This window comes from Salmo salar, chromosome 11 (assembly GCF_965601325.2).
Source record: "Salmo salar chromosome 11, fSalSal1, whole genome shotgun sequence".
Classification (NCBI taxonomy): Eukaryota; Metazoa; Chordata; class Actinopteri; order Salmoniformes; family Salmonidae; genus Salmo; species Salmo salar.
In genome coordinates, this window is record NC_138301.1 from 17,147,322 (window position 1) to 17,172,977 (window position 25,656).

The 25,656-nt window shown below is 43.7% G+C and overlaps 1 protein-coding gene across 1 annotated transcript in view; it reads left to right on the forward strand.

Moving 5' to 3' along the window:
- The window catches only part of LOC106562150 (protein ENTREP2), a 188,550-nt gene that overhangs the window by 158,037 nt on the left and 4,857 nt on the right, over positions 1-25,656 (forward strand). Inside the window, exons 3-7 of the mRNA XM_014126809.3 lie at positions 4,686-4,796; positions 9,611-9,742; positions 14,455-14,562; positions 17,072-17,232; positions 24,177-24,324. Of these exons, the coding sequence (XP_013982284.2) occupies positions 4,686-4,796; positions 9,611-9,742; positions 14,455-14,562; positions 17,072-17,232; positions 24,177-24,324 (660 nt within the window). The remainder of the gene's footprint in view (positions 1-4,685; positions 4,797-9,610; positions 9,743-14,454; positions 14,563-17,071; positions 17,233-24,176; positions 24,325-25,656) is intronic.

A 25,656-nucleotide genomic window follows, 5' to 3' on the forward strand; every position in this document is an offset into this window, starting at 1 on the left:
ACATCCCAGTTGTACTGTCTGACTGCTCTCCTCAACCCTCTACACACTAGCTGTCTATTAGTTCATTATGGAAGTGTAGGCATACTGCATCTTTGTACTAAACTACTCATTAAGTATTATACAGATTATTTGATGTGTTTTATTTAGTTATTGTTTCATGGTTTTATTATACAGATTATTTGATGTGTTTTATTTAGTTATTGTTTCATGGTTTTATTATACAGATTATTTGATGTGTTTTATTTAGTTATTGTTTCATGGTTAAAGTTGGTTAGACCTGCAGTCCGTTGCATGACTCTGCAGCTTGCAGACAGTCCTCTCATCGTTCCCTCATTCTGCCTCTGTGACTAGTCTGACTCAAACTTCCTGTCATACAGTATTTCAACTGCACACGTCCCTGTGGGTGGTCATACCATACTACGCATGGGTCCTCGTACAGTACCATACTACACATCAGGGAAATGACTATGTATGAATGATTAGCGTCCTGATGGAAAAAGTCCATGCCTGGGCCTTGTGTGTTTTCCATCCCCTGTCCACTGATATCAGAAAACAAAATGGTGGTGATATATTGGCGTCCTGGCGAGTGTTAAGTGGTGACTGTGACACGCGGTGTAAATCTCCTCAGTCCCTCAGTGGCATGCAGAGTTGGGGTCCAGGAAGTAAACTGAATTGGAATTTCAGTGTACTTCCTGAATTGACTGAATAAAAATGTAATTGACCCTAACTCTGATGGCATGCCTTAGCAGTGTCTGTCAATCAGTCTGTGTGTCATGCTGGGGGCATGGTGGCGGACGGTAATTAATGAGTGTGTTAAACAGTGAAATGTGATCCCAAATTAGAACCCAGAGCCAGTGTGGAGCCACACATTTTCATTAGCCCAGGAGACAGGTATGTGTGGTGAATATGGCATCCTCTAAAAGAACAGCCATTCAGTCAGGTTAGCTATAAGGCACAGACGATAAACTCGGCTATTAATGAGATTTACTGCAGACACTTACCTGCCTGCCTTCTCATCGGTGCTGAATAAAATTAATGGAAAGCAATAAAAAGGAAGATAATGGAAACAAAGATGGGAAATAAATGAACAGAAATTGTTCTTGGTCCTCGTCTGAAGAACTGGACCAAGGTGCAGCGTGGTAGGCGTACATTTTCTTTATTTAACAATGACACCGGGAAAAACAACAAAATACAAAACACAAACGTAAAGTTATATGCAGTGCAGAAAGCAACTACACACAAACAAGATCCCACAATCACAGGTGGGGAAAAAGGGCTGCCTAAGTATGATCCCCAATCAGAGACAACGATAAACAGCTGCCTCTGATTGGGAACCATACTAGGCCAACAAAGAACTAGAAACATAGATATGCCCACCCAAGTCACACCTGACCTAACCAAATAGAGAATAAAAAAGGCTCTCTAAGGTCAGGGCGTGACAGAAACGAATTAAAACAAATTGAATATCATAGAATAGAATAGAATGCTGGTTTTGCTCGTCTCAGATTTTATCTGATGTCTTGTCTGAGCATCCTTGGTGAGTCTGATTTTAATACTGAAAGGGAATTTGTGAGTTCCACCACAATCTAAACAGTAAACACACATTGTGACGACATATTTAGTATGATTGTGTAAATATATGATTGTTTTATGGAAATGTCCCTCACACTATGGGGCATTTTCCCCCCAGTGAGAATTGCCACAGAGAGAGCAGCAGAAAACCTGGTGAGATTGAGCAGTTCATTTGATTGGCTGTGTTCAGCTGGCGATGAGGCGAACACTCAAGAGGTGCCCGTTAATAGGCGTTTTACGACTGATGTTGGAGGAACGGTCTCTCTGCTCAATCTCTGCCTTACAAAATGATCATTGTCATAGCCTCGTTCTATTCTCAGTCAGGCTAATAATATGTTTTTACACAAAGTAATAAAACTGTCCGTTCTCAGTTTGCTGCCTCTTTCCTTTAACGTCAGTGATGAGACATTTGAAGCATGGGAAGGAGTGTTGTACTCTGAAGATGTTGACCGTTACAGTCTCTCTGAAGGTGAACATCTAAAGCAGTCTGTCTTTTCTTACCATATGGCAGTTTAGTTTAGTAACACACACACACACACATTCAGTGATGTGACAATTCAAGGTTAATTAACATATCAACATGGAAATACAGGTGCACTTTATGATCCGTGTTTAAGCACACTCATGCACGTTTCAAGCTAGAAATGAGAAGCGCATGAGAGTACACGTATACGTACAGGGGCAGAGAGTACATGTATACGTACAGGGGCAGAGAGTATACGTATATGTACAGGGGCAGAGAGTACACGTATATGTACAGGGGCAGAGAGTACACGTATACGTACAGGGGCAGAGAGTACACGTATACGTACAGGGGCAGAGAGTACACGTATATGTACAGGGGCAGAGAGTACATGTATACGTACAGGGGCAGAGAGTACACGTATATGTACAGGGGCAGAGAGTACACGTATACGTACAGGGGCAGAGAGTACACGTATACGTACAGGGGCAGAGAGTACATGTATACGTACAGGGGCAGAGAGTACACGTATATGTACAGGGGCAGAGAGTACATGTATACGTACAGGGGCAGAGAGTACACGTATATGTACAGGGGCAGAGAGTACACGTATACGTACAGGGGCAGAGAGTATACGTATACGTACAGGGGCAGAGAGTATACGTATATGTACAGGGGCAGAGAGTATACGTATATGTACAGGGGCAGAGAGTACACGTATATGTACAGGGGCAGAGAGTACACGTATACGTACAGGGGCAGAGAGTACACGTATACATACAGGGGCAGAAAGTACACGTATACGTACAGGGGCAGAGAGTACATGTATACGTACAGGGGCAGAGAGTACACGTATACATACAGGGGCAGAGAGTACACGTATACGTACAGGGGCAGAGAGTACATGTATACGTACAGGGGCAGTTTCCGGGACACAAATTAAGCCTAGTCCTGGACCAAAAACACCTCAATGGACATTCTCCATTGAAAATACTTTTCCGTGATTTGGCTTAATCTGTGTCTGTGAAACCGCCCCATGGACACACAAATATTCAATACATTTTCTTTCTCTGATCTTCTGATCTAACTCTTCCTTTCATACTGTTTTCTCCATCCCTCCTCATGTTTTAGTTTAAATGAATAGATTTGTAGCAGCTGAATTGAGTCTTAAAGACCTGAGTCTTAAAGTCCAACTGAAACCACCATCTCTCTAGCCGTCTCAACCCCTTATTGGCTATTACGTCATGGTTCTTATTGAAAAGACATGGAGTTAATTGGATGTAGTTATATTTCTACTGACAACCAGCTACTGTCAGTGTCATGCCAGTGTCATTCTGTGTGTTATTGTACCCCGGGGATTTCCTCCATGGGCCCACAGCCAGGGATTAATGCCTGGGGTAGTGTGTTTCTCCTCTGATATAGTGGTCTACCTCCATCGAACCGTACCGATCAACCTTTCAATCCTACAATTTCCTGGCATGGTGAAAAGCACTTAAACGTATCTCTCCATCTGTTTACCCTATCTCTCCCTCTGTCCCTCCTTCGTTCCCTCGCTCCCTCTCCTCCTCTCCATCTGTACTTGTGTCTGTTTGTCAACCTCTTTTTCAGTAAATGTGTCTTGTCCCCCCCCTCCCTCCCTCCCACCCACCTCCCACCCCCAGGCTGGGCTGGTGTCCCCTGTGTCCCTCCCCTCCCTCCTGGCCCTCCAGTCTGGGTTAATGTTCCATCGGGTGCAGCACCAGGACCAGGACCAGGGCTGTAAATCAAACAGGCTATGTGTGGAGGAAGGCCAGGCCTGATATACAGGACCCTGCTCTACCTTGTAATCTACTGGCGAAGGCCTCTGACAGCTTTAAACTCATTCTATTACACTTGATCTGTGATTTAAAGGAGCCCAAATGTTCACTCTATTTCTCCTCACAGGATGTATTTCCTGGGACTGTCAGCTATGAAATAAAGAGAATTGTTTTTAATGGGAGACTAGAGGGGGAACATGGAGGTAGCTACTCTGGTGACAGTGCAGAGAGGGGGGGAAATTGCCACAGAACAGATATATCAGGCTGTTGGGAAGCAGTAGTGTTGATTGGAGTTGGGCTGAGGAATTAGGAGGAGATTGGTTCCTCTACCTGACCATCCATCATCAGGGCTTTAGGTCTTCAGGTGACACTAGATACGAAAGGCATTGTGAGAAAATATATATGGGTATCAAGGACAGTCCTGTAACTATAAGGGACAGTGTTACTGGTAGCAATGTAAAGAGTTGGTCTGTCAAATGTCAATATGTATGTGTGGTGTTTGTGCTCTTAACCTCTGAGCAGATGGGTTAGCCATGGGTTAGATTCAGTTTATCTTAGATGGACTTAATTAGTTTGAGAAAAAGGGTTATTGATTTCTGTGATCATCTGCCGCCTTTTCCTCCCCCTGATGACTCAATGTAATCAGTCAATCAGTCAGTATTGATTGGTGAAGCCTTCCCTCTCACTGTAGCCATGCATAAAAAAACGCATTACTGCCTACAAGACAACATGAACATTAAATCAACTGGCGAATCTCTGTACATTCCCTAGTGGAATAACCCATGTTATAGCTGTATTGTGTTGGTCTACTGTTGCTCTATAAATCTCAACATCTCTACTCCGTCTCTCCACAGATCACCTTCTTCATGCTGCTGTCGGCGGTGTGTGTGATGCTCAACCTGGCTGGCTCCATCCTGTCCTGCCAGAACGCTCAGTTGGTCAACTCTCTGGAGGACTGTCAGCTGGTGAGAGACCAGTGCCCTGCCCCTCTACCCCCTCTGTCCCCCCTGCATGTGCCCTCTCTCTCCTATCTACAGGGGCCAGTACTGGTTCCCTATCTCCTCCATCTTAACAGGGGCCGGTGGATGTGGCGGGGCCCCTGTTCATATGAAGGAGGTGTGGCACCTGGTGTTGAAAGGCCCTAGCCTGTCTGGGATCTGTCAGTCTCACACACCAGTTGAATCAGTGTGCAGAGCACCGCCCCACCCACCCAGCTCACAGTAAAAATACATATAAACGCCAGCCACTCCTACGTCCTTCTTAATAGTAGGGCTCAGTGCCGTCTGTCTGTCTGATTACCCACTGGAGCTCATAGTTTAATTATTAAGAAAAACATAATAATCCGGCGTCTGGGGAGAGAGAGCGCTTTCAATTTGTCTGCTGTCTGCGGCAGGTTTCAGACGGCGTGGCAGAATGTATGTGTCAGGATCAGGCTGGGGAAGGAGTACCTCATACTAGCATAGATTACATGAATCTACAGACTCATGGCAAGAGTAAAGTTCCTAGATCAACTATGCTGTTAGGGCCATAGAAAATCACAGTTCTCAAAGTCCTCTAAAAGGGCTTTCTCTGTAAAAGAAAAGACTGAAATCCATACATTCTGGACTCATTTAATTAGTGTTTAATAAGCTATAAATAATGAATAGCTTTTGGGGGATTAAAAATGGAAGCAAAAATACAGTAGCGCAGTGTGCTTGTATACTGTGTATTGTGTGTGCTGAATGGATGGCTATGAAGGGATTATTTATAGCAGAACAACAGCTCAAGCCCCTAGCCTGCCTATTCTGTTCTGTGACCACTGTGTTGTGTGGGGTTGTATCAGCACTGCAGTCAGCGGCGGCTCCACAGGATATCCTGCATTCCCTTATCCAGAATACGGCCCATTGTACCATCTCTCTCACCGGCTTCAGTCTGCCCCAGCACCAAGCACAGACAGACCTAGTAACACAGAGAGACCCAGTAGCATAGAGAGACCCAGTAGCACAGACAAACCTAGTAACACAGAGAGACCCAGTAGCACAGACAGACCCAGTAGCACAGAGAGACCCAGTAGCACAGACAGACCCAGTAACACAGAGAGACCCAGTAGCACAGACAGACCCAGTAACACAGACAGACCCAATAGCACAGACAGACCCAGTAACACAGACAGACCCAGTAACACAGACAGACAGACCCAATAGCACAGATAGACCTAGTAACACAGACAGACCCAGTAGCACAGAGACCCAGTAGCACAGACAGACCCAGTAGCACAGAGAGACCCAGTAGCACAGACGAGACCCAGTAGCACAGACAGACTCAGTAACACAGACAGACTCAGTAACACAGACAGACCCAGTAGTACAGAGAGACCCAGTAGCACAGACAGACCCAGTAACACAGACAGACCCAGTAGCACAGAGAGACCCAGTAACACAGAGAGACCCAGTAACACAGACAGACCCAGTAGCATAGAGAGACCCAGTAGCACAGACAGACCCAGTAGCACAGAGAGACCCAGTAACACAGACAGACCCAGTAACACAGAGAGACCCAGTAGCACAGACAGACCCAGTAGCACAGACATACCCAGTAGCATAGAGAGACCCAGTAACACAGAGAGACCCAGTAGCACAGAGAGACCTAGTAACACAGACAGACCTAGTAACACAGAGAGACCCAGTAGCACAGACAGACCCAGTAACACAGACAGACCTAGTAACACAGAGAGACCTAGTAACACAGAGAGACCTAGTAACACAGACAGACCTAGTAACACAGAGAGACCCAATAGCACAGACAGACCTAGTAACACAGACAGACCTAGTAACACAGACAGACCTAGTAACACAGAGAGACCTAGTAACACAGAGAGACCCAGTAACACAGACAGGCCTAGTAACACAGACAGACCTAGTAACACAGAGAGACCTAGTAACACAGAGAGACCTAGTAACACAGAGAGACCTAGTAACACAGAGAGACCCAGTAACACAGACAGACCTAGTAACACAGACCAGACCTAGTAACACAGAGAGACCTAGTAACACAGAGAGACCTAGTAACACAGAGAGACCCAGTAACACAGACAGACCTAGTAACACAGACAGACCTAGTAACACAGAGAGACCCAATAGCAGAGGAAGCAAAGAAAACTAGGCTCTAATTATATTGATTCTTTGCAAAAAAACAAATGTTTTATTCTTAGTGTTTTAGAACATTGCAAATAACATAAATCTGTCAAGCAGAAAGGATAAGAGGAAAGCGAATCATCATAGTAGTTAAACTGAGGATGGTTCTCCTCACATGACTGCTGTTGGTAATTACACTGAGGATCTTCTATTCTAGCCACATTAATCACATGGGAATTCTAATTTAGTTGGTCTAATCAATTAAACATTCTGGCATTGTTTGCAGGCTTTGCAGTGGATACATAAACACTGCTAGGCTTTATTGAATTCATTTCCATTCCTTATGCAGTAGTAAGAGAGCGTGAATAAGTAAGGACTATCTATTATTCCATCCAGGCTCCTGAGGTGACCTTTCTCCAGTTAGCTGTAATTTCCCTGTACAGTCCAACCAACTGGGCTATTTCATCACCATCAACAGCCAATGTCATATTCAACTGCCTCCATCTTGCATAGTGAATAAATCAAAATAATGTATACATTAAAAGTCTCAACATGAAAGTTATCTTTGTAAATGGTATTCTTCCTGGAGTGACGTAATAGAGAGTGTGCCATCAGGTTAAGCATGGCACAACTCCCCTCCCTGTGATACACTGCCTAAGCCCTCTCCTTGAATCATGTGTTACCTGTGCCCAATGTAGCTTGGCGTGGCATTACATCTCAAGACGTTTGTCAATATGTTTTACGCCCGTCATCAACACTAGGGACGGGTGACACGAGTTGTGATGTAATGTGTTGGGGTCCGTAGAAGGGAGGTTCTGTGAAGAGGAATGATCTGCAGAGCGGAGGAGAACCAGACTTCTTTCTCAGGGAACCTGTCTATCCGTCCGACTTCATTGTAAATATCCTTTGCTATTCTGATGTTATTGTTTTTAAATATGGGATGTAACCTGTACGTATTGTGATTGCTGCAAAATGAATTGCATCATTGAGGACTTTGAGGTTTTCTGAATCTGAACGTGATGGAGGGGGGAGGGGGGAGGGGGGAGGATGTGACAGGCATCACTAGTGCCCTGCACATGATGTACACTAAAATCCCCATCTGGACTGCTGGTCTACCTGATAGAGTTCCAAGGTATGGCGAGGAAAAAACGGTAGCATTCCCTGGGCATGCTTTGGGCTTAGGTGAGGTGCATAATCTGTTCAGAAGGCATAACTAGTTTAGAAGGCATCCCGCATTTTTGGCAAGGATCAACCACTTTTATGCAGTTTCTTTCTGAGTAGAAATCGATTTCTGGAATGGAAAGCAGCGAGCAGAGCAGGAGGTGTTTGTGTGTGTGAACTGAAAGGCTTGCTCCGTTGGTGGTGGTGCTTCTCTGGGCTAATGAAAAACCACTTGTCTCATCAAGCCTGTCTTGGATGGGCTGGTGAAATGCATGATGGGTCCTATGTGGAGTGCTCATGTGACTAAGGCTGGTAGATTACCACTCCGGGTTGTGTCTAGTGACATCAGACGTTCAAATCGCTGTTTCACGCGCCGTTTCACATCCAAAACGTAGAAATCTGCAGATATAGAGAGCTTGTCATACACTGCACCATTAAATAAAAGCAATGCATGAATCGATTAGCAAAATGAAAACAACACTGCAATGGCTGTGCTACTTTGCTGACTGAGATATTCTGATCTAATTGTTCGTTCATATGGCACTGACATACTGCAAGACCCCCTGTGTGTCCATCTAGTCATCCTGTACGCCACATCATCCATCAACACACATGAGCCTACTTCCTCCAAGGATCTTCACAGTGTGGAGAGAGAGAGAGAGAGAGAGAGAGAGAGAGAGAGAGAGAGAGAGAGAGATTTGCCCTGTAGACCTTGCGTTCCTCATAGTGTGTTGAGTATAGAGCCAGACTACAACAATGGTCCAGAGATCTGTCATTTTCACCAGCAGCACATCATTACTGCTGACTGAGTGATTACCATACAAGACTAAATGCCTCTCCCCAGTTCCCTTTACTACTGTACACGGCTCCTTGGAGACCATACACACCCCGCTATGACTGAAATATTAATGGACTTCACTCCCCCATGCAATTAACCCATGATGGGTAGGTTCACGTCCCGCCTCCTTACAATCTGGGTCACATAGTTAGTAGTTGTAGCAGCACCTCAAGATCCTCCCCCTGTTAACTCTGCCTTACAACTCACTGTGTTAAGTAATCCTCCTGCACTGTAGATTCCTCCGTTGTCATGTTAGAGACCTACACTCTTAGAAAAAGGGTTCTTCGCCTGGCCGCATAGGAGAACCCTTTTTGGTTCCAGGGAGAACCCTCTGTGGAAATGGTACTACATGGAACCCAAAAGGGTTCTACCAGGAACCAAAAAGGGTTATTCAAAGGGTTCTCCTATGAGGACAGCCGAACAACCATTTTAGGTTTTAGATAGCACCTGCATTCTGGCAGGGAAACTATCAGAGCAGGCAGAGACAGAGGTGCAAGTCTGATCTCCATCATAGAGAAGCATTAAGATTCTGCTTTATGCAAAGGGAGGAAGAGGAGACACAGGGCTAGGGTGTGTTGTAACATTATCAAGTGTGGGAAAGAGTACCGTGAGTTGTCATTGATATCCAATAACCCCTTTACATAGCCGTGTCCTTTCTCTCCCCCAGATAAAGTTTGACAGCGACGGTGTGTGTGTGTGCTGTGAACTGCAGCACCAGAGCTCCAGCTGCAACAACCTAGGAGAGACGCTCAAACTGAACCCACTGAGCGACTGCGACACCATACGCCAACACCTCAAGGTGGGTGGAAGTGAGAGAGAGAGTGTGTGTGTGTGCGCGTGCATGTGTGTGAATAGACAGTTATGTATATGTTACACCATTTCTTCTTTGATGTGTACTCTATAGCCTCGTTCTATGGAAATGATTCCTATTATGTTATGTTGTTCATTTAACTTGATCCTCTGAACCTCTTCAAGCTGAAATATTCTCCTACTCTGTACTGGTATTCCTCTGTGTAATGAATAACACGTCATGGGAGCTTAGCTGATACACAGACAATGTAAAACACAAGTGGAAACTTATAGGCTCATAATAGAACAGGAAATTGAGAATGGCAACCGCATTTGTCTTCTAATCCACGCATAGCTCTTAGTCATATTAATTGCATGGTCTGTCGACTTGGCTTTGCCAGTTCGTTCAGATCATGATCTCTGGAGATTATATAAACTGAAAAGCCTTCTGTCGGCATGGTGATCTATATGCCGCTACATCTTCATTGGATTACAGTGTTCCAATGCTTTCATTTCATGCCACTGATTGATTATAAGACATTGATAACTAAATAAAAGTCCCTTTAAAATGAAGCATGGGTATGAAAGAGGAGAGATCCAACCCTGTTAGTCATCATGATCATAGACCATTAAAGAGATGTCAGGATGGACACTATAAAACTGTATTATGTGCTAAGGAAGTCAGATAGGGTGAGTTACGTCAGATGTCACATAAGGCAATGGCCATCACGGCTCTCCATCATCCTCGGTCTAGACATTAATATGAAGTAATACTGCTGCTGTCTGCCTCCAAACGTCCCTCCAATACACAGCCTAGATTGGAAAATGATATGTTACAAGTCAGTTACATGCATAGCATGTATGTCACCACTTTGGCGTATCAGTGTAGTTCACAGTTAACTACCCATTTCAAACCAGAGCCTGTAAGACCAGAACCATTTTTTTCTGTAAAAAAACAGAATAGGTTCATATCCCCATAGATATTTTAATACTTATACCCCAAAGTATTGGTTTCATTCACAGTGCTTTCAATCACATGTTCCTCTTCCTGAATTTTTCTTGTCATTGCCCAAAGCCATGATTAATGAGTGTGGAACGAGGATTCAGTTCATTTGTGGATTCCTGAGTGAAGGCGGGGTGTGTAACCTTGGCAGTGGAGCTCCTGACCCCAGCCTGATCCCAGTCTGGCTCCAGGTAACCAGGCAGGGCTGTTGTGTTCAGGGAGGTTCAACTCTGTATGAACACCTTATTAACAGCTTCCGTCAAGGTATTATTACCCTGACATGATTTACCATGTCAATATGCAAATGTTAGTCGCCAGGGAAAACACACACAAGTAATATTTCTTCTCACATCTGCAAGTCAGATGTATACATCACAGCTGCAACACAAATGTGCTGTCTGTGTTTTAGAATCGCCCAAAACCAATGAAAATGGAACAATAATATGTAGTTGTATTTTTTGTTTAGAAAGATGTGATTTATAGTGTGTTGCCACGGCCCATATGCATGTGTTCATTTCTTTCACAGACCAATATTTCCTGCATTGGTTTTCCTAATTTCCTTGGTAGGAAAAGGCAGAGCTTTAATTACAAGATACGTTTGTGTACAGTTTCACCTGTACATTTTTCAATGATTCTCAATCCAATAAAATACAGGCAATACGGGGGCCTCCCAAATGGTGCAGCGGTCTAAGGCACTGCATTTCAGTGCTTGAGGTGTCACTACAGACCTGGGTTCGTGTCCAGGCTGTGTCACAACCGGGAGTCCAATAAGGCGGCGCACAATTGGCACAGTGTCGTCCCGGATTTGGGGAGGGTTTGGCTGGGTTTGGCTTTACGTGGCTCATCGCGCTCTAGCGACTCCGGTCGTCAGTTGAACGGTGTTTCCTCCGACACATTGGTGAGGCTGGCTTCCGGGTTAAGCTGGTGGATGTTAATTAAGGAGCGCGGTTTGGTGGGTCCTGTTTCGGAGGATGCATGACTCGACCTTCGCCTCTCCCGGGCCCGTTGGGCAGTGATGGATATCAGGAAATTGGGGAGAAAAAGGGGGTAAAATACAAAAAATGTATATATATATTACAGGAAATACACGTATGTATCATTTAGAAACACTTAGAAGTCATTATATTCAATATAGCCCATGACTCATGAATGGTATTTTTATTCTTTGCTTTATGACTGTACGATTTAATATAAATGTATACGCTATGCACACTAATCTTTCTTCACAAAGCAACAGCATGATTTCGCACAGCAACAAAACAGCAATAACATTCTACCAGAAACTCCACAAAACATACCATTGGGATTTTCAAAACTTGAATTCCAATCTATACTTTTTATTTCACATTATGCTTTTGATGTGACTTGTCAATGACATGTACAGTACATATTCAATGCCTAGATCTCAGTCTATTTTTCTCTCTCTCCTTAAAATTCTAAGTGAAGATCAAGAATCATTCATTTGGCATCCTCTTCTCTCTATTCCTTTCCCCGGAGTGAGCTATTGAACTTACCATTGATGCCGGTTTGTTTGGTAGATTTGATGCACAAGGTGATGCAACACTGCAAAGAGAACTGAATAATGAAATAGGCTACGCTGAATGAGGACATGGGTCTCCTGTGACTCCCGGTATCTGGATTGGGTTTGTGTGACTAGCAAGGCATGGAACAGGAACATATCCCAAAAAGATGAGGAGAAATCAGCTGTGTCAACACCTCAAACAAGATATAATGCAAAGGAAAATAAACAAAATGTCTCCTCTTTGAAAAGAGTTACTATGCATGTTTATACTGAAGTACCAATCTCCATGTATTACCTCTCTAAGTACACAGGAGCATCTCAGCCAAGCTAGCACTTTGTTCCCAAGTGTCAAATAAAGTGACTGAGTCAGAACTAATAACATCCTGTTTGTGTGTTAGGGTTTGATCATATTAGGCCAGACAGGGAAGTGATAGAACATAGTTGAAGGCCAGAAGTGACAGATCTGCCTCTTGTTTGACCTATAGGTCTGTCTACACTGCTTGTCAAATCTCTCTCCAAAGCTACAATGACATTACTCTATACTGTGGTACTAGTACGTATAGTAAATATCACTAGGAAATAATACTGTGTTCCAAACAAACATTGTTCATCCATAATAGCTCTCCATTGTCTGTTTGAAAATGAAAATGAAGTATTTAGTATGAGAGTCAAATACCATGGTAATTTGTGGTTTTCACTGTGCTTAGCTCAGGCTGTGCATTTCTCCCTATTCAGTATCCACATGATCAGAATGCCAGAAGATAGCTATTAGAAAAAGCACTGTATGGGCGAGGACACTTAGCGGCTGGCTTATTATTTCACCTTGAAGTCTAGCCAAGTAACAAAGAAAAGCAACATGGAAGGAAATCAAGAGCCTATTTTCAGGTTGCATGGGGTTCAATTTCACTAGTATGCATATTTATTCTGGCTGAGAATTCAATAAATCAGCTTATGTCAGTGCATAACCTTGGAACACAGACATCTCTTCAGGGCGCTATTATCACCTTACCCACAGAGACTAGGAAGAGAGATGGTTCCCTGTTGATCCGTGCTTCTTTACAATGGCGCTACTATTGTTAAGCTGTGTTGAAGTACTCAACATACCAACCTCATAGAAGATTTCTTTCAGGACAGGAGTTGTCCTTGACATGCAACCTGAGCCTCTGGGTCTTAAGCCATACAGTCCTATTATATCACACCTCAACAGTAGAAGGCACTGTTCATGGTCTTGGTTGGTTACCATGGTCCATGGTGCTGATGAGACGTTCTATTTCACAGTATTTCTGGAAGGCCACTCCTCATTCCCCTCTCCTGTCAGTCTCCAGGCTTTAAGCTGCCTGCTCATCACACAATGTGTTTCTCAAAGGGACTGAGAAAGGATCTGTTTCACAGACTCGGGACCTCACATGCCAAATGTAGGCTGCATCTGTGAAAGGCTGTGCGAGTCTCTAGCTCTCTGGTCACAAGAACACCAAGGTTATCAGAGATTTCACCTGTCATATCAATGGGAATCCATTGCTATAACCTCAACAATTTTCAGCATCGGTTGCCTCCCAATGGTGAACACATGTCAAAATAAAAAGAGAGCTTGGGCAAATGTCAAACTCACACAATTTCATTTCTTTCAAGACTGTTCCTGTGGTTGTAAGCAATGCTGCTGACTGGGGGTTCAAAGCAGCCAGTCTGGGCTGCAGTTAGCTGGCTGTTTGTAAACAGGATTTTATGACCTGAAGTGTCAGGGCCGGCAGGGATTCATATTGCTTCATTCCCACATGGTTTAATGAGTGGAAGAGGATGGCGCTGCAGGAAGTGCAGTGCTGAGCTATTAGGTTGACTTTGTTCCTGGTTGGATCATTCTCCGATTTAAGGGGTGATTTGCTGCTGTTATGATGTACTGTATCCTTCCTCTGCAGTGCTCCCCTGCTAGCTAGTCCCTGCTGTGCTGTGTCGCCTTGGTAATGACATCACCATTGTCTGTGTCACCTTCAGTCCCTCTCTCATTTATTTGTTCCCTCTATATATTTCTCTCCTCTCTTGTGTTCTCATGCTGTAATATTTGCTTAGCTTTCCTCACTGTGGCTCAAATGACTCCCTCTCCCTTCTCTCTCCCCCTTCCCTCTCTCCCTCCCCCCTTCCCTCTCTCCCTCTGCCCCTTCCCTCTCTACCTTCCCTCTCTCCCTCTGCCTGGGTCCTGAAGGAGCTCCTGTTTAGTGTGTGCGCCCTGAATGTCATCTCCACCATCGTCTGTGCCCTGGCCACTGCCATGTGCTGCATGCAGATGGTCTCCACTGATGTGCTACAGATCGTAAGTAGTGTGACAGAGAACACAATGGACACTTTGTCTCTGACTCTGTCTGACCTGGACTCAATGAGACTGATCTATAGCCTTATGGAGAGCAGCTCTGAACCATCATGAAAGGTAAACACGCCTGGCCTTATAATGCTGGCTTCATAATTCTCCCCTCATATGGCGGTAGTAGTACCAGTACTATTGTAGTACCATATAGATTTGGAATAAATTGTCTTCAGTCTCACCATCTTAGATAATGTCAACACACATCACGAAGAGCACCCATCCCAGAACAATTCAGAACCTCCACATCACGAAGAGCACCCATCCCAGAACTCAGAACCTCCACATCACGAAGAGCACCCATCCCAGAACAATTCAGAACCTCCACATCACGAAGAGCACCCATCCCAGAACAATTCAGAACCTCCACATCACGAAGAGCACCCATCCCAGAACAATTCAGAACCTCCACATCACGAAGAGCACCCATCCCAGAACAATTCAGAACCTCCACATCACGAAGAGCACCCATCCCAGAACAATTCAGAACCTCCACATCACGAAGAGCACCCATCCCAGAACAATTCAGAACCTCCACATCACGAAGAGCACCCATCCCAGAACAATTCAGAACCTCCACATCACGAAGAGCACCCATCCCAGAACAATTCAGAACCTCCACATCACGAAGAGCACCCATCCCAGAACAACTCAGAACCTCCACATCACGAAGAGCACCCATCCCAGAACAATTCAGAACCTCCACATCACGAAGAGCACCCATCCCAGAACAATTCAGAACCTCCACATCACGCTAAAAACCACAGAGGATTTGAAGAAACCAATGAAAGGGGAAATAATGATTCTTCTCCCTCGCTGTAGTTGGTAATATGTTCACCTTAAAAGGCATGCTGTCCTTAAAACGACCCTCTCGCATTACAAGGGAAACAAGACTGTGCCCAAAACCTAAATGCTTTGCTGTCATCAGGGAAATCAATATGGCGGGGTGATCCCTTTGCCCTTCAGAGCAATGCTCTCAGCCCATTTAGAATGACTTTCCCAGATGATTGGTGGGCTGGAGCGCCCTCATAGCCACCATTATAACAAAGCGATACTAGCGATACCAGCGGAGTTTGTCTGCACCCCTTTAATATCTCTGGGCAATCATTTTCCAGGGGAGAAATAACGTTTTAACATTCTATACAAGAAGGCTTTGTATACAGTTTATGAGCTGAGCTGTAAATTGTGTGGCCTCCTAGATGGGTACATGGCAGATAAGCCCAGGGTGGGAGATTGATAGAGCTGAATTATATTAGTGAGGCAGGAGTTTGGGGCTGGGCGGAGCCGGAGCAGATGCAGGGGCTGGGACTGCCTGGCGCTGATGCAGATGTAGGGGTTAGCAATGGGACTGCTGCAGAGGCTAGCGTGGAGGCTGCAGCCTACTGGAGCAGTAGGGGATTCGTTTCATCTCGGAGCACAAGGTGGCAATGCAAGACATCACTAGTGATCCCAGCTACACAGTCACCTCACAGGCACAATGAGCTACGGGACCAGAAGCTTAAGAGCAGGACAATATGTTTGATTTTGCACCTGGTTCAGTTTATTCATCTTTTGTGGCGAGATGAAAATTGCAAAACAATACTTTTTGTAACCTAAAATGATACAGATCACAGTCATTTGGTTGGTAAGGGCAAGGTTTTACTATTCAGTCATAATTTCAATGAGATATTTTCATGTCTTTGTCCTTGACTGATAATGAATGTATCTATATAAACTTTCAATGCTCTTCTTGTATGACACATGATTGATGGCAGACGCAAAGCGACAGTTGAGCACATTTTTCAAAGTCAGATTTGAACTTCAAAGTAGACAGGCTGAACTGCAGTGCGTCCTGAATGGGAACTTCTCAATGGCACGTCGTCGTCTGGTTGTGAGCAGGAGGAATGTGAGACACGCCACTGTTTTAAAAACACAGACCAGGAGAGATTAAACAGGCCTCTACAGCCGTAAGGTCACAGGAGGGTGAATGACAAAGGACCTGTCTCCTCCAATTCCCAGTACACTCACAGAGCCCCTCTCAATCTGGCTTCATTCCCATTTCACAAGGAAAGATTTCTGCTCCCAGGAACAAAGCTAGCTGCCTACTAAAGCCTGACTGACCCAAATGCACAATGTGCTGGCCAGGCCAGGGCAGGCTTCCTTCACTTGACACGTATTAATCTAGCCAGCGTTTTTTCCTCCCACTACTCCATTGTGTCTGGCTTTATTTGCCCTGCCATTAGCGACTTTGCCACCGATAATGACGCATGCTACTGCATCGTTCCTTTATCCAAGTCTCCAAAAATAAACATCATTGTGTCAGCTAGATAACCTTATTCTGAATGCCGTTTTTCTACAGAATGTTTTTGAAATTGATACATTCAATGGTCCCAGTATAAAGCTTTCAGAATGAGACAAATAGACAAAGGTTTCCTGTCTCTGAAATAAAAGCTGGGTTTATGTCTCTGTCTGTCTGTTTCAGTTCATGCCACACAGAGCACGAGCCCTGAGCGCTGACTGCATGACTCCCCACGGCACCATCCTGCACCAGAACCTTGACTTTGACGAGTTCATTCCACCCATCCCTCCACCACCCTACTACCCCCCAGAGTACACCTGCACCCCGGTGATGGACGGACAGAGGTATCGCAACACAACATCACACAACACAACAGAACAAACACAACATACCACAACACAACACCTTGACCCCGGAGATGGGCGAACTGAGGAACTACAGCAAAGCAACACAACACAACACCTGCACTTCGGTGATAGATGTACAGATGTACTGGCTGCAGCACAACACTCTGACCTCCTAACAACCTCCCACCAGACAGAGTGTTGGCTGACCAACATAGCAACATGCCTGTTTGAATGACTGGCTGTAGCATCTCCTTTGGCACCTGTCACATTGGGTTTGATATAGTCTTGCGTTGCCATACCTCCAAAATCATGTTGTTGTCATGCCTGGAAAATTTTGTATCGCAAAAACAGTTTGAATAGTTCTGCAAGATTTTGATTGGCTGTTACATTTAAGAACCCTTCCCCACACACCCATAGAGGGGGGGGTGTTATGTGTGCCACTGTTTTCCGTCCAGGTAGGACACATTTTGTAGAGTTGTTGCGTTTGCTAGTTTCAAGTGGACATTTTCAAATGATCAAGTGTGGCCAACAGTCTGCGATTTATATTTGTTGGAACTGAAAGTGGATTACGCTGGTTAAGTCAAACATCACAACACGTTCTAAACTGCTCTTTCGACAAACACACTTTTTTACCTTGTCTCCATTTGTCCATATGGCTGCCACCGAAAAATCTTGAAGATTGCCCATTATTATAAACGATAAGGGCTCAAAAAACTATTCAAGTAAGTAAATATATTTTGAAATGTTAAACTATGTATTACACTTCTAGTAGGCCACTTTGTATGCTAACTCAACTGAGCTGCTAGCTAGCAAGCTAACTTTACACACTGCTTAGCTAAGTGAATTAAATGTCATCATCTAGATAACTTTCTATTAGCTAACTACAGTATCTTGATGTAATCATTGTAAATTAAAAACAGTCTCCAAATGCGTTTGTTGATAACAGCCTAGGATGAGACTAATGGCGCGTTTCCATACAGGATTTACCCCAGTGTTTTACCTAAAAGGCTCAGACTTTTTTGTTTCCATCTACGTGGGCCGGGACCCGTGTCTGGGCCATGACTTCGGTGGACCTGCTCTCACTTGGGGCCAAAGCCAGGCCACTGGTACTTTTCAGCCTACATTTACATAACAATGACTAGCTTTAACACCTTCTCACACAGTAACTGTGTATACCAGCGGTGTTTTTGTATACAACATATGCTAACATAGGTAGCTACAATTGAAATCAGAAGTTTACATACACTTAGGTTGGAGTCATTAAAACTCATTTTTCAACCACTCCACAGATTTCTTGTTAACAAACTATAGTTTTGGCAAGTCGGTTAGGACATCTACTGTGCACATGACAAGTAATTTTTCCAACAATTGTTTACAGACAGATTATTTCACTTATAATTCCCTGTATCACAATTCTAGTGGGTCAGAAGTTTACATACACTAAGTTGACTGTGCTTTTAAACAGCTTGGAAAATACCAGAAAATGATGTCATGCTTAGAAGCTTCTGATAGGCTAATTGACATAATTTGAGTCAATTTGAGGTGTACCTGTGGATGTATTTTAAGGCCTACCTTCAAACTCAGTGCCTCTTTGCTTGACATCATGGGAAAATCAAACGAAATCAGCCAAGACCTCAGAAAAACAATTGTAGAGCTCTACAAGTCTGGTTCATCCTTGGGAGCAATTTCCAAACACCTGAAGGTACCACGTTCATCTGTACAAACAATAGTACGCAAGAATAAACACCATGGGACCACGCACCCATCATACCGCTCAGGAAGAAGACACGTTCTGTCTCCTAGAGATGAACGTACTTTGGTGCGAAAAGTGCAAATCAATCCCAGAACAACAGCAAAGGACCTTGTGAAGATACTGGAGGAAACAGGTTCAAATGTATCTATATCCACAGTAAAATGAGTCCTATATCAACATAACCTGAAAGGCCGCTCAGCATGGAAGGCCGCTCACCAAAACCGCCATAAAAAAGCCAGACTACGTTTTGCAACTGCACATGGGGACAAAGATCGTACTTTTTGGAGAAATGTCCTCTGGTCTGATGAAACAAAAATAGAACTGTTTGGTCATAATGACCATCGTTATGTTTGGAGGAAAACAGGGGAGGCTTGCAAGCCGAAGACACCATCCCAACCGTGAAGTACGGGGGTGGAAGCATCATGTTGTGGGGTGTTTTGCTGCAGGAGGGACTGGTGCACTTCACAAAATAGATGGCATCATGAGGTAGGGAAATTATGTGGATATATTGAAGCAACATCTCAAGACATCTGTCAGGAAGCTAAAGCATGGTCGCAAATGGGTCTTCCAGATGGACAATGACCCCAAGCATACTTCCAAAGTTGTAGCAAAATGTCTTAAGGGCAACAAAGTCAAGGTATTGGAGTGGCCATCACAAAGCCCTGACCTCAATCCTATAGAAAATTTGTGGGCAGAACTGAAAAAGTGTGTGCGTGCAAGGAGGCCTACAAACCTGACTCATTTACATCAGCTCTGTCAGGAGGAATGGGCCGAAATTCACCCAATTTATTGTGGGAAGCTTGTGGAAGGCTACCCGAAACGTTTGACCCAAGTTAAACACTTTAAAGGCAATGCTACCAAATACTAATTGAGTGTATGTAAACTTCTGACCCACTGGTAATGTGATGAAAGAAATAAAAGCTAAAATAAATATTTCTTTCTACTATTATTCTGACATTTCACATTCTTAAAATAAAGTGGTGATCCTAACTGACCTAAGACAGGGAATGTTTACTAGGATTTGATGTCAGGAATTGTGAAAAACTGAGTTTAAATGTATTTGGCTAAGGTGTATGTAAACTTCCGACTTCAACTGTATATGCCCTGGGTTATATGTGTAGGCCTACCTATGATCACACATGGTGTATACAAAAACAGTTGAACATCACACACAATGTATAAACCTATTAGAATTGGAGAAGGCCAACCCTGCTGGGGGTCTGCTGGGTGTGCAGGGTCCTGTTTCAGCCCAGAAATAACACACCTGATTCAACTTATCAAACCTAATGAGTTGATAATAAAGTGTGCTATTGCTGGGCTGGAACAGAAGTCAGCTCACCCAGTAGATCAGGGATCAGTGGAGCAAGGTTAGTCACCACTGGTATGGAGTGTTTTGTTTACCTGAAATAATGCTTTAGTAATAATAGCCTACTTGTTACTACCACTCAATTTTCTATTGTTGTTTAGACTACGATGTCTAATCTATACATACGAGTTAGCTTATTTGGACATTTTGTTTTTGATGAAGTGTTTAAAGTTGTTTTAATTGTTAAAATATTATTCAAAATTAACTAGTGTCAATGTTGATGAATCACAATCCTGCAATAAAGAGGCGAAGGGGTTCTGTCTCTAAAGTGTCTGTGTTTCTGTGTTGTATTCTCAAATTAACATGTCTTTTTTTGTCTGTCTAGTTGTAAGATCTCCAATCTGTTTTATTTGATTGTCACTCTGTCTCAGTATGTCAGCTATCTGAATCCACTGGCCTTATGGGGATCTGTCATCTGAAGCAGAGAATAGCTAAACTCTCACATGGTTTACATGTTGAGCTATATGTTCTTTATTTAAAATGATACCAGTAGACAATATATATGAGGCAAACCATATACCAGTGCTGCAGGCTGGTCTCATAGACTAGACGTAACATAGTAAACGTACATCCGGGACACTCAAATAGAGCCTCACAGTGGAGGTGTCATAATACACATAAAACCTAGCGATCAAACAGGGAAATTGTTCCAATAATTTTTCCACCATTGATTTTAGAAACAATTAAAATAAGGGCTGTGTTTCGCATAGGCTTATCTTAGCATGATGTTTTTTGATAAACATATAAAACTCTCTCGGACAAGGTGGCTTTTATCAATATATTTGGCTCTATTTATTCTCAGATTTTATCATGCTAATTAGCATCAAAGTAGAGATCATTCAAGACTACAAATCCCTGCAAGCTTGTGCACATCACCTCTAGCTGACACCTTTGCTAACAGGTATTGTGTCAATTTAAAACTTGCTTTAGACAGTTCACAGAATTATTAATTTAAAAACATTTAGCCAATTTATTAATGACTAAATTTAGCTAACATTAGATAGTTAATCCAGATAATCTTACCTTTTTGCCTCGATTCGGCTATCTCGTCCAGATCGTGGTATTTGTAGTTCTTTATGATAGCCACATTAGCAGCTAATTAGCATTTCATTTTTGGGAAGTAAATACAGGCGAACATATTGACTAAAGTCCCCTTGTCAGGGGGCTCCCGAGTGGCACAGCGGTCTAAGGCACTGCATCGCAGTGCTAGAGACATCACTACAGACCCGGGTTTGATCCCAGGCTGTGTCGCAACCGGCCGCAACCGCAAGACCTATGAGGTGGCACACAATTGGCCCAGCGTCATCCGGGTTAGGAGAGGGTTTGGTTGGTACGGGATGTCCTTTTCCCATCGCACTCTAGCGGCTCCTGTGGTGGGCCGGGCGCATGCACACTGACTTTGGTCACCAGTTGCACAGTGTTTCCTCCGACACGTTGGTGCGACTGGCTTCCGGGTTAAGTGGGCAGTGTGTCAAGATGCAATGCGGCTTGGCAGGGTGTTTCGGAGGGCGCATGGCTCTCGACCTTGGCCTCTCCCGAATCCGTATGGGAGTTGCAGCGATGGGACAAGACTGTAACTACCAATCGGATATCACGAAATTGGGGAGAAAAGGGGTAAAAAATATAATAAATAAAAAAGTCACCTTGTCCTAGAGAGATTTACACAGTTATCAAAATGTCACGCTAGGGTAAGTCTACACGAAACACAGCCCTTATTTGAACTCTTTCTAAAATCTCCTATGGGATAAATGAATGGTGGAAAACAATTAAAGCAGGACAATTAACGAAGAGGCAACTCAAATGAACTTTGATCGCTTTTATTAGAATTTTTACATTGCAAAAAGTTACACTTATTTTTCATGCCACAAGAGGTACCGGATCTGGCCAAATAGGTTTCGGAAAGAAGAACGGAGAGGTGCCGGATCCTGTTCCGGCTCAAATTAACACTAACGCTAACCCCTAACCCCTAGCCCCTAGCCTAGCTAACTTTCGCCGCCTAGCTAGAATTCATAACATATCATACGTTTTGCAAATTCATAACATATTGTACATTTTGCAAATGTGTAACATATTGTACATTTTGCAAATTCGTAACATATAATATGAATTGTAATTTATAACATATCATACAGATTTACGTACAGAATAATACAAAATGCTCTGAGACTAGGTTGAGTGCTGACAAAATTGTTTTGTGTAAAAATCCAACCCTTGTAATTTAGGAACAGTATGAAAGTAAGACGATGACAATTCGGTTACAGGAGATGAGCATTAGAGGTAACATATTTTGAGGTTCATTTTATTTTATTCATTTTAGCAATGTTGCTTACGAAAAAGGTTGTCATTGTTCCCATAGTAGATAGACCAGGCGTATTCAACTCTTATCCTATGAGGTCCAGTGTCTGCTGGTTTTCTCTCCTACCTGATAATTAATTGCATCCACCTGGTGTCCCAGGTCTAAATTAGTCCCTGATTAAAGGGGAACAATGAAAGCAGTGAAAGCCGTGGAACTGACTTCTAGGTCAAGAGTTGAGTTTGAGGGAGATAGACAGTACCATGGTTGCTTTATGTATCACTGACCCTGAGTAAGCTAAATACTGGGCTAACACAGCTAACCTTTAGATCGATAATATGCTGTTTTTATTAACATTTTGTTGCCTTAATAATCCTGAGAGAAATTGAACTAGCTTGTAGCTAGTTATACCTAGGTAGCTTACAAGGTTAACTGACTTTTCTCAAAATGAACCTCATTGTGACTAGCTACTTCTTGTCCCGGGGCTCATGCAAGCCTGCACACCCAAATATCACTCCAGAAATGTCAAAATAAGAAATATTCAACTGGCCAGCATTGTAGACCATTTCCCCCCTCTCGCTGCAGCTTCATCTCATCTCAAAACAACAGAGAAATGCTGTTTTGTCACCAGTATTTGTTTTATTGATTTTTTTTGTCTTCAAGCACTGAGGGGATTCGATTAATCTCACCCGGGCTCCCGTGTAGGCGTGTTTTGCACTGTGATTTACACCTGGTTCGCACCCCTCTTTAGCTGATTTTTGCCATGGAACTTCCCCAGGTTTCCCGTTTTAGGGAAGCGAGGTTCATGACGAGGCTAGGTTTGATACAACTCCCTAGTTTGATTATTTGGTTTTGTCCTCGCCAAGAATCATATTCTATTTTAGTGATTGACGGCAGAGCTGAAACTAAACACATATGTTTTATTAAATAGGTATCTTGTAAGTGGCTAGAGCAAGTTTGATCGTAAATATGTATTCTGTGGAGCCCTTGGGCCAAGCCACTCACAATGCTTAGTATGGACTACCAGAATGTTGTAGTGCTTAGTTAAGGAGCACTGGTAACATCCATGGCCTTGTGTAAATGTGCCATTGATCTCCTTCCACTTGGTATAAGAGCATCAGTTCCATTTCCACATCTTTGACAGCATGCTGATCCAGCTGCTTGGCTAGATGCCATGTGTTCTTGTCAATTAGGCTGTAAATAGAAACATGCAGAGGAAGCCTTTATAGAGTCCCCTAGCTGAGGGCAGAAACATGTCATGACATCATCATGCGCTGGATGATTGATTCAGACACTCAAGTTGTATTTTATACTCTGCCACTTCACAGGAGAATGGGTTTTAATTAAAAAAGATGGCTCTTGCATGGTGAGATATTTTTAATTAACACCACATGAAAAACAATGTGTCTCTCAACCAATTGAATGTGTTTGTTTACTCTAAAATGAAGTGTTGCTGGATTGAGGAAGAAGAGGATATTTGTATTATTTCTCTCCTCACACCTTTCCTCCATAATGTTTCTCACATTCAGAAGTCTACATCTGGACTTTCCACACTCCCCGTTCAGTGCCATCTATGGAGTGCCCATCAACAGCCCTGGGACACTCTACCCCTCTGAGTTGCCCCCATCATATGAGTCTGTGGTGGGGATGGGGATGGGGCAGACCCCTGCCAGTCAGGTGAGTATCACTACCATCCTTCCCTCATAAAAGATCAGTGTACTAGCCAGCCTCTTTCTAACATTACACATTCTCTAATCACAGTCAGAGTAGTTTAGAACCCCGCTCACTGTTGAATACGTCCCTGTTTACATGCACATTGTAAGAACACACCTACAAGAAAGGCATTTTGACTTCAGAAGAAGTTGTTGTATGAGATCATAAAGAGAGAAGGAGAAGTACACAGAGAGAAGCTAGCTAGTTAGAGACTCAGTTGAAGTTTCTATTTGGGTTGAGGATTAGTGAGGTCAGAGGATTGTATGCTCCTCTCTCTCTGTGTAAATTGCTGCCACAGGCTCTAATAAAGGAGACATAATAAAGACGTGTAACATTTCCTTATGCAGATGACCCAATTCACTGCTGACCTCATAAGGCCTCCCCTAAGACAGCAGCACACACATACAGTGCATTCAGAAAGTATTCAGACCCCTTGACTTTTTCCACATTTTGTTACGTTACAGCCTTCTAAAATGGAATCTACACATAATACCCCATAATAATAAAGCAAAAACAGTTCTTTTTTTAGATATCACATTTACATAAGTATTCAGACCCTTTACTCAGTACTTTGTTGAAGCACCTTTGGCAGGGATTACAGCCTCAAGTCTTCTTGGGTATGACACTACAAGCTTGGCACACCTGCATTTGGGGTGTTTCTCCCATTCTTCTCTGCAGATCCTCTCAAGCTCTGTCAGGTTGGATGGGGAGAGTCGCTGCACAGCTATTTTCAGGTTTTTGCAGTGATGTTCAATCGGGTTCAAAACCGGGCTCTGGCTGGGCCCCTCAAGTACATTCAGAGACTTGTCCCGAAGCCACTCCTGCGTTGTCTTGGTTGTGTGCTTAGGGTTGTTGTCCTGTTGGAAGGTGAACCTTCGCCCCAGTCTGAGATCCTGAGTGCTCTGGAGCAGGTTTTCATCAAGGATCTCTCTGTACTTTGCTCCGTTCATCTTTCCCTCGATCCTGACTAGTCTCCCAGTCCCTGCTGCTGAAAACATCGCCACAGCATTATGCTGCCAGCACCATGCTTCATCGTAGGGATGGTGCCAGGTTTCCTCCAGACATCACGCTTGGCATTCAGGCGAAAGAGTTCAATCTTGGTTTCATCAGACCAGAGAATCTAATTTTTCATGGTCTGAGAGTCCTTTAGGTGCCTTTTGTCAAACTCCAAGCGGGCTGTCATGTGCCTTTTACTGAGGAGTGGCTTCCGTCTAGCCACTGCCATAAAGGCCTGATTGGTGGAGTGCTGCAGAGATTGTCCTTCTGGAAGGTTCCCCCCCATCTCCACAGAGGAAC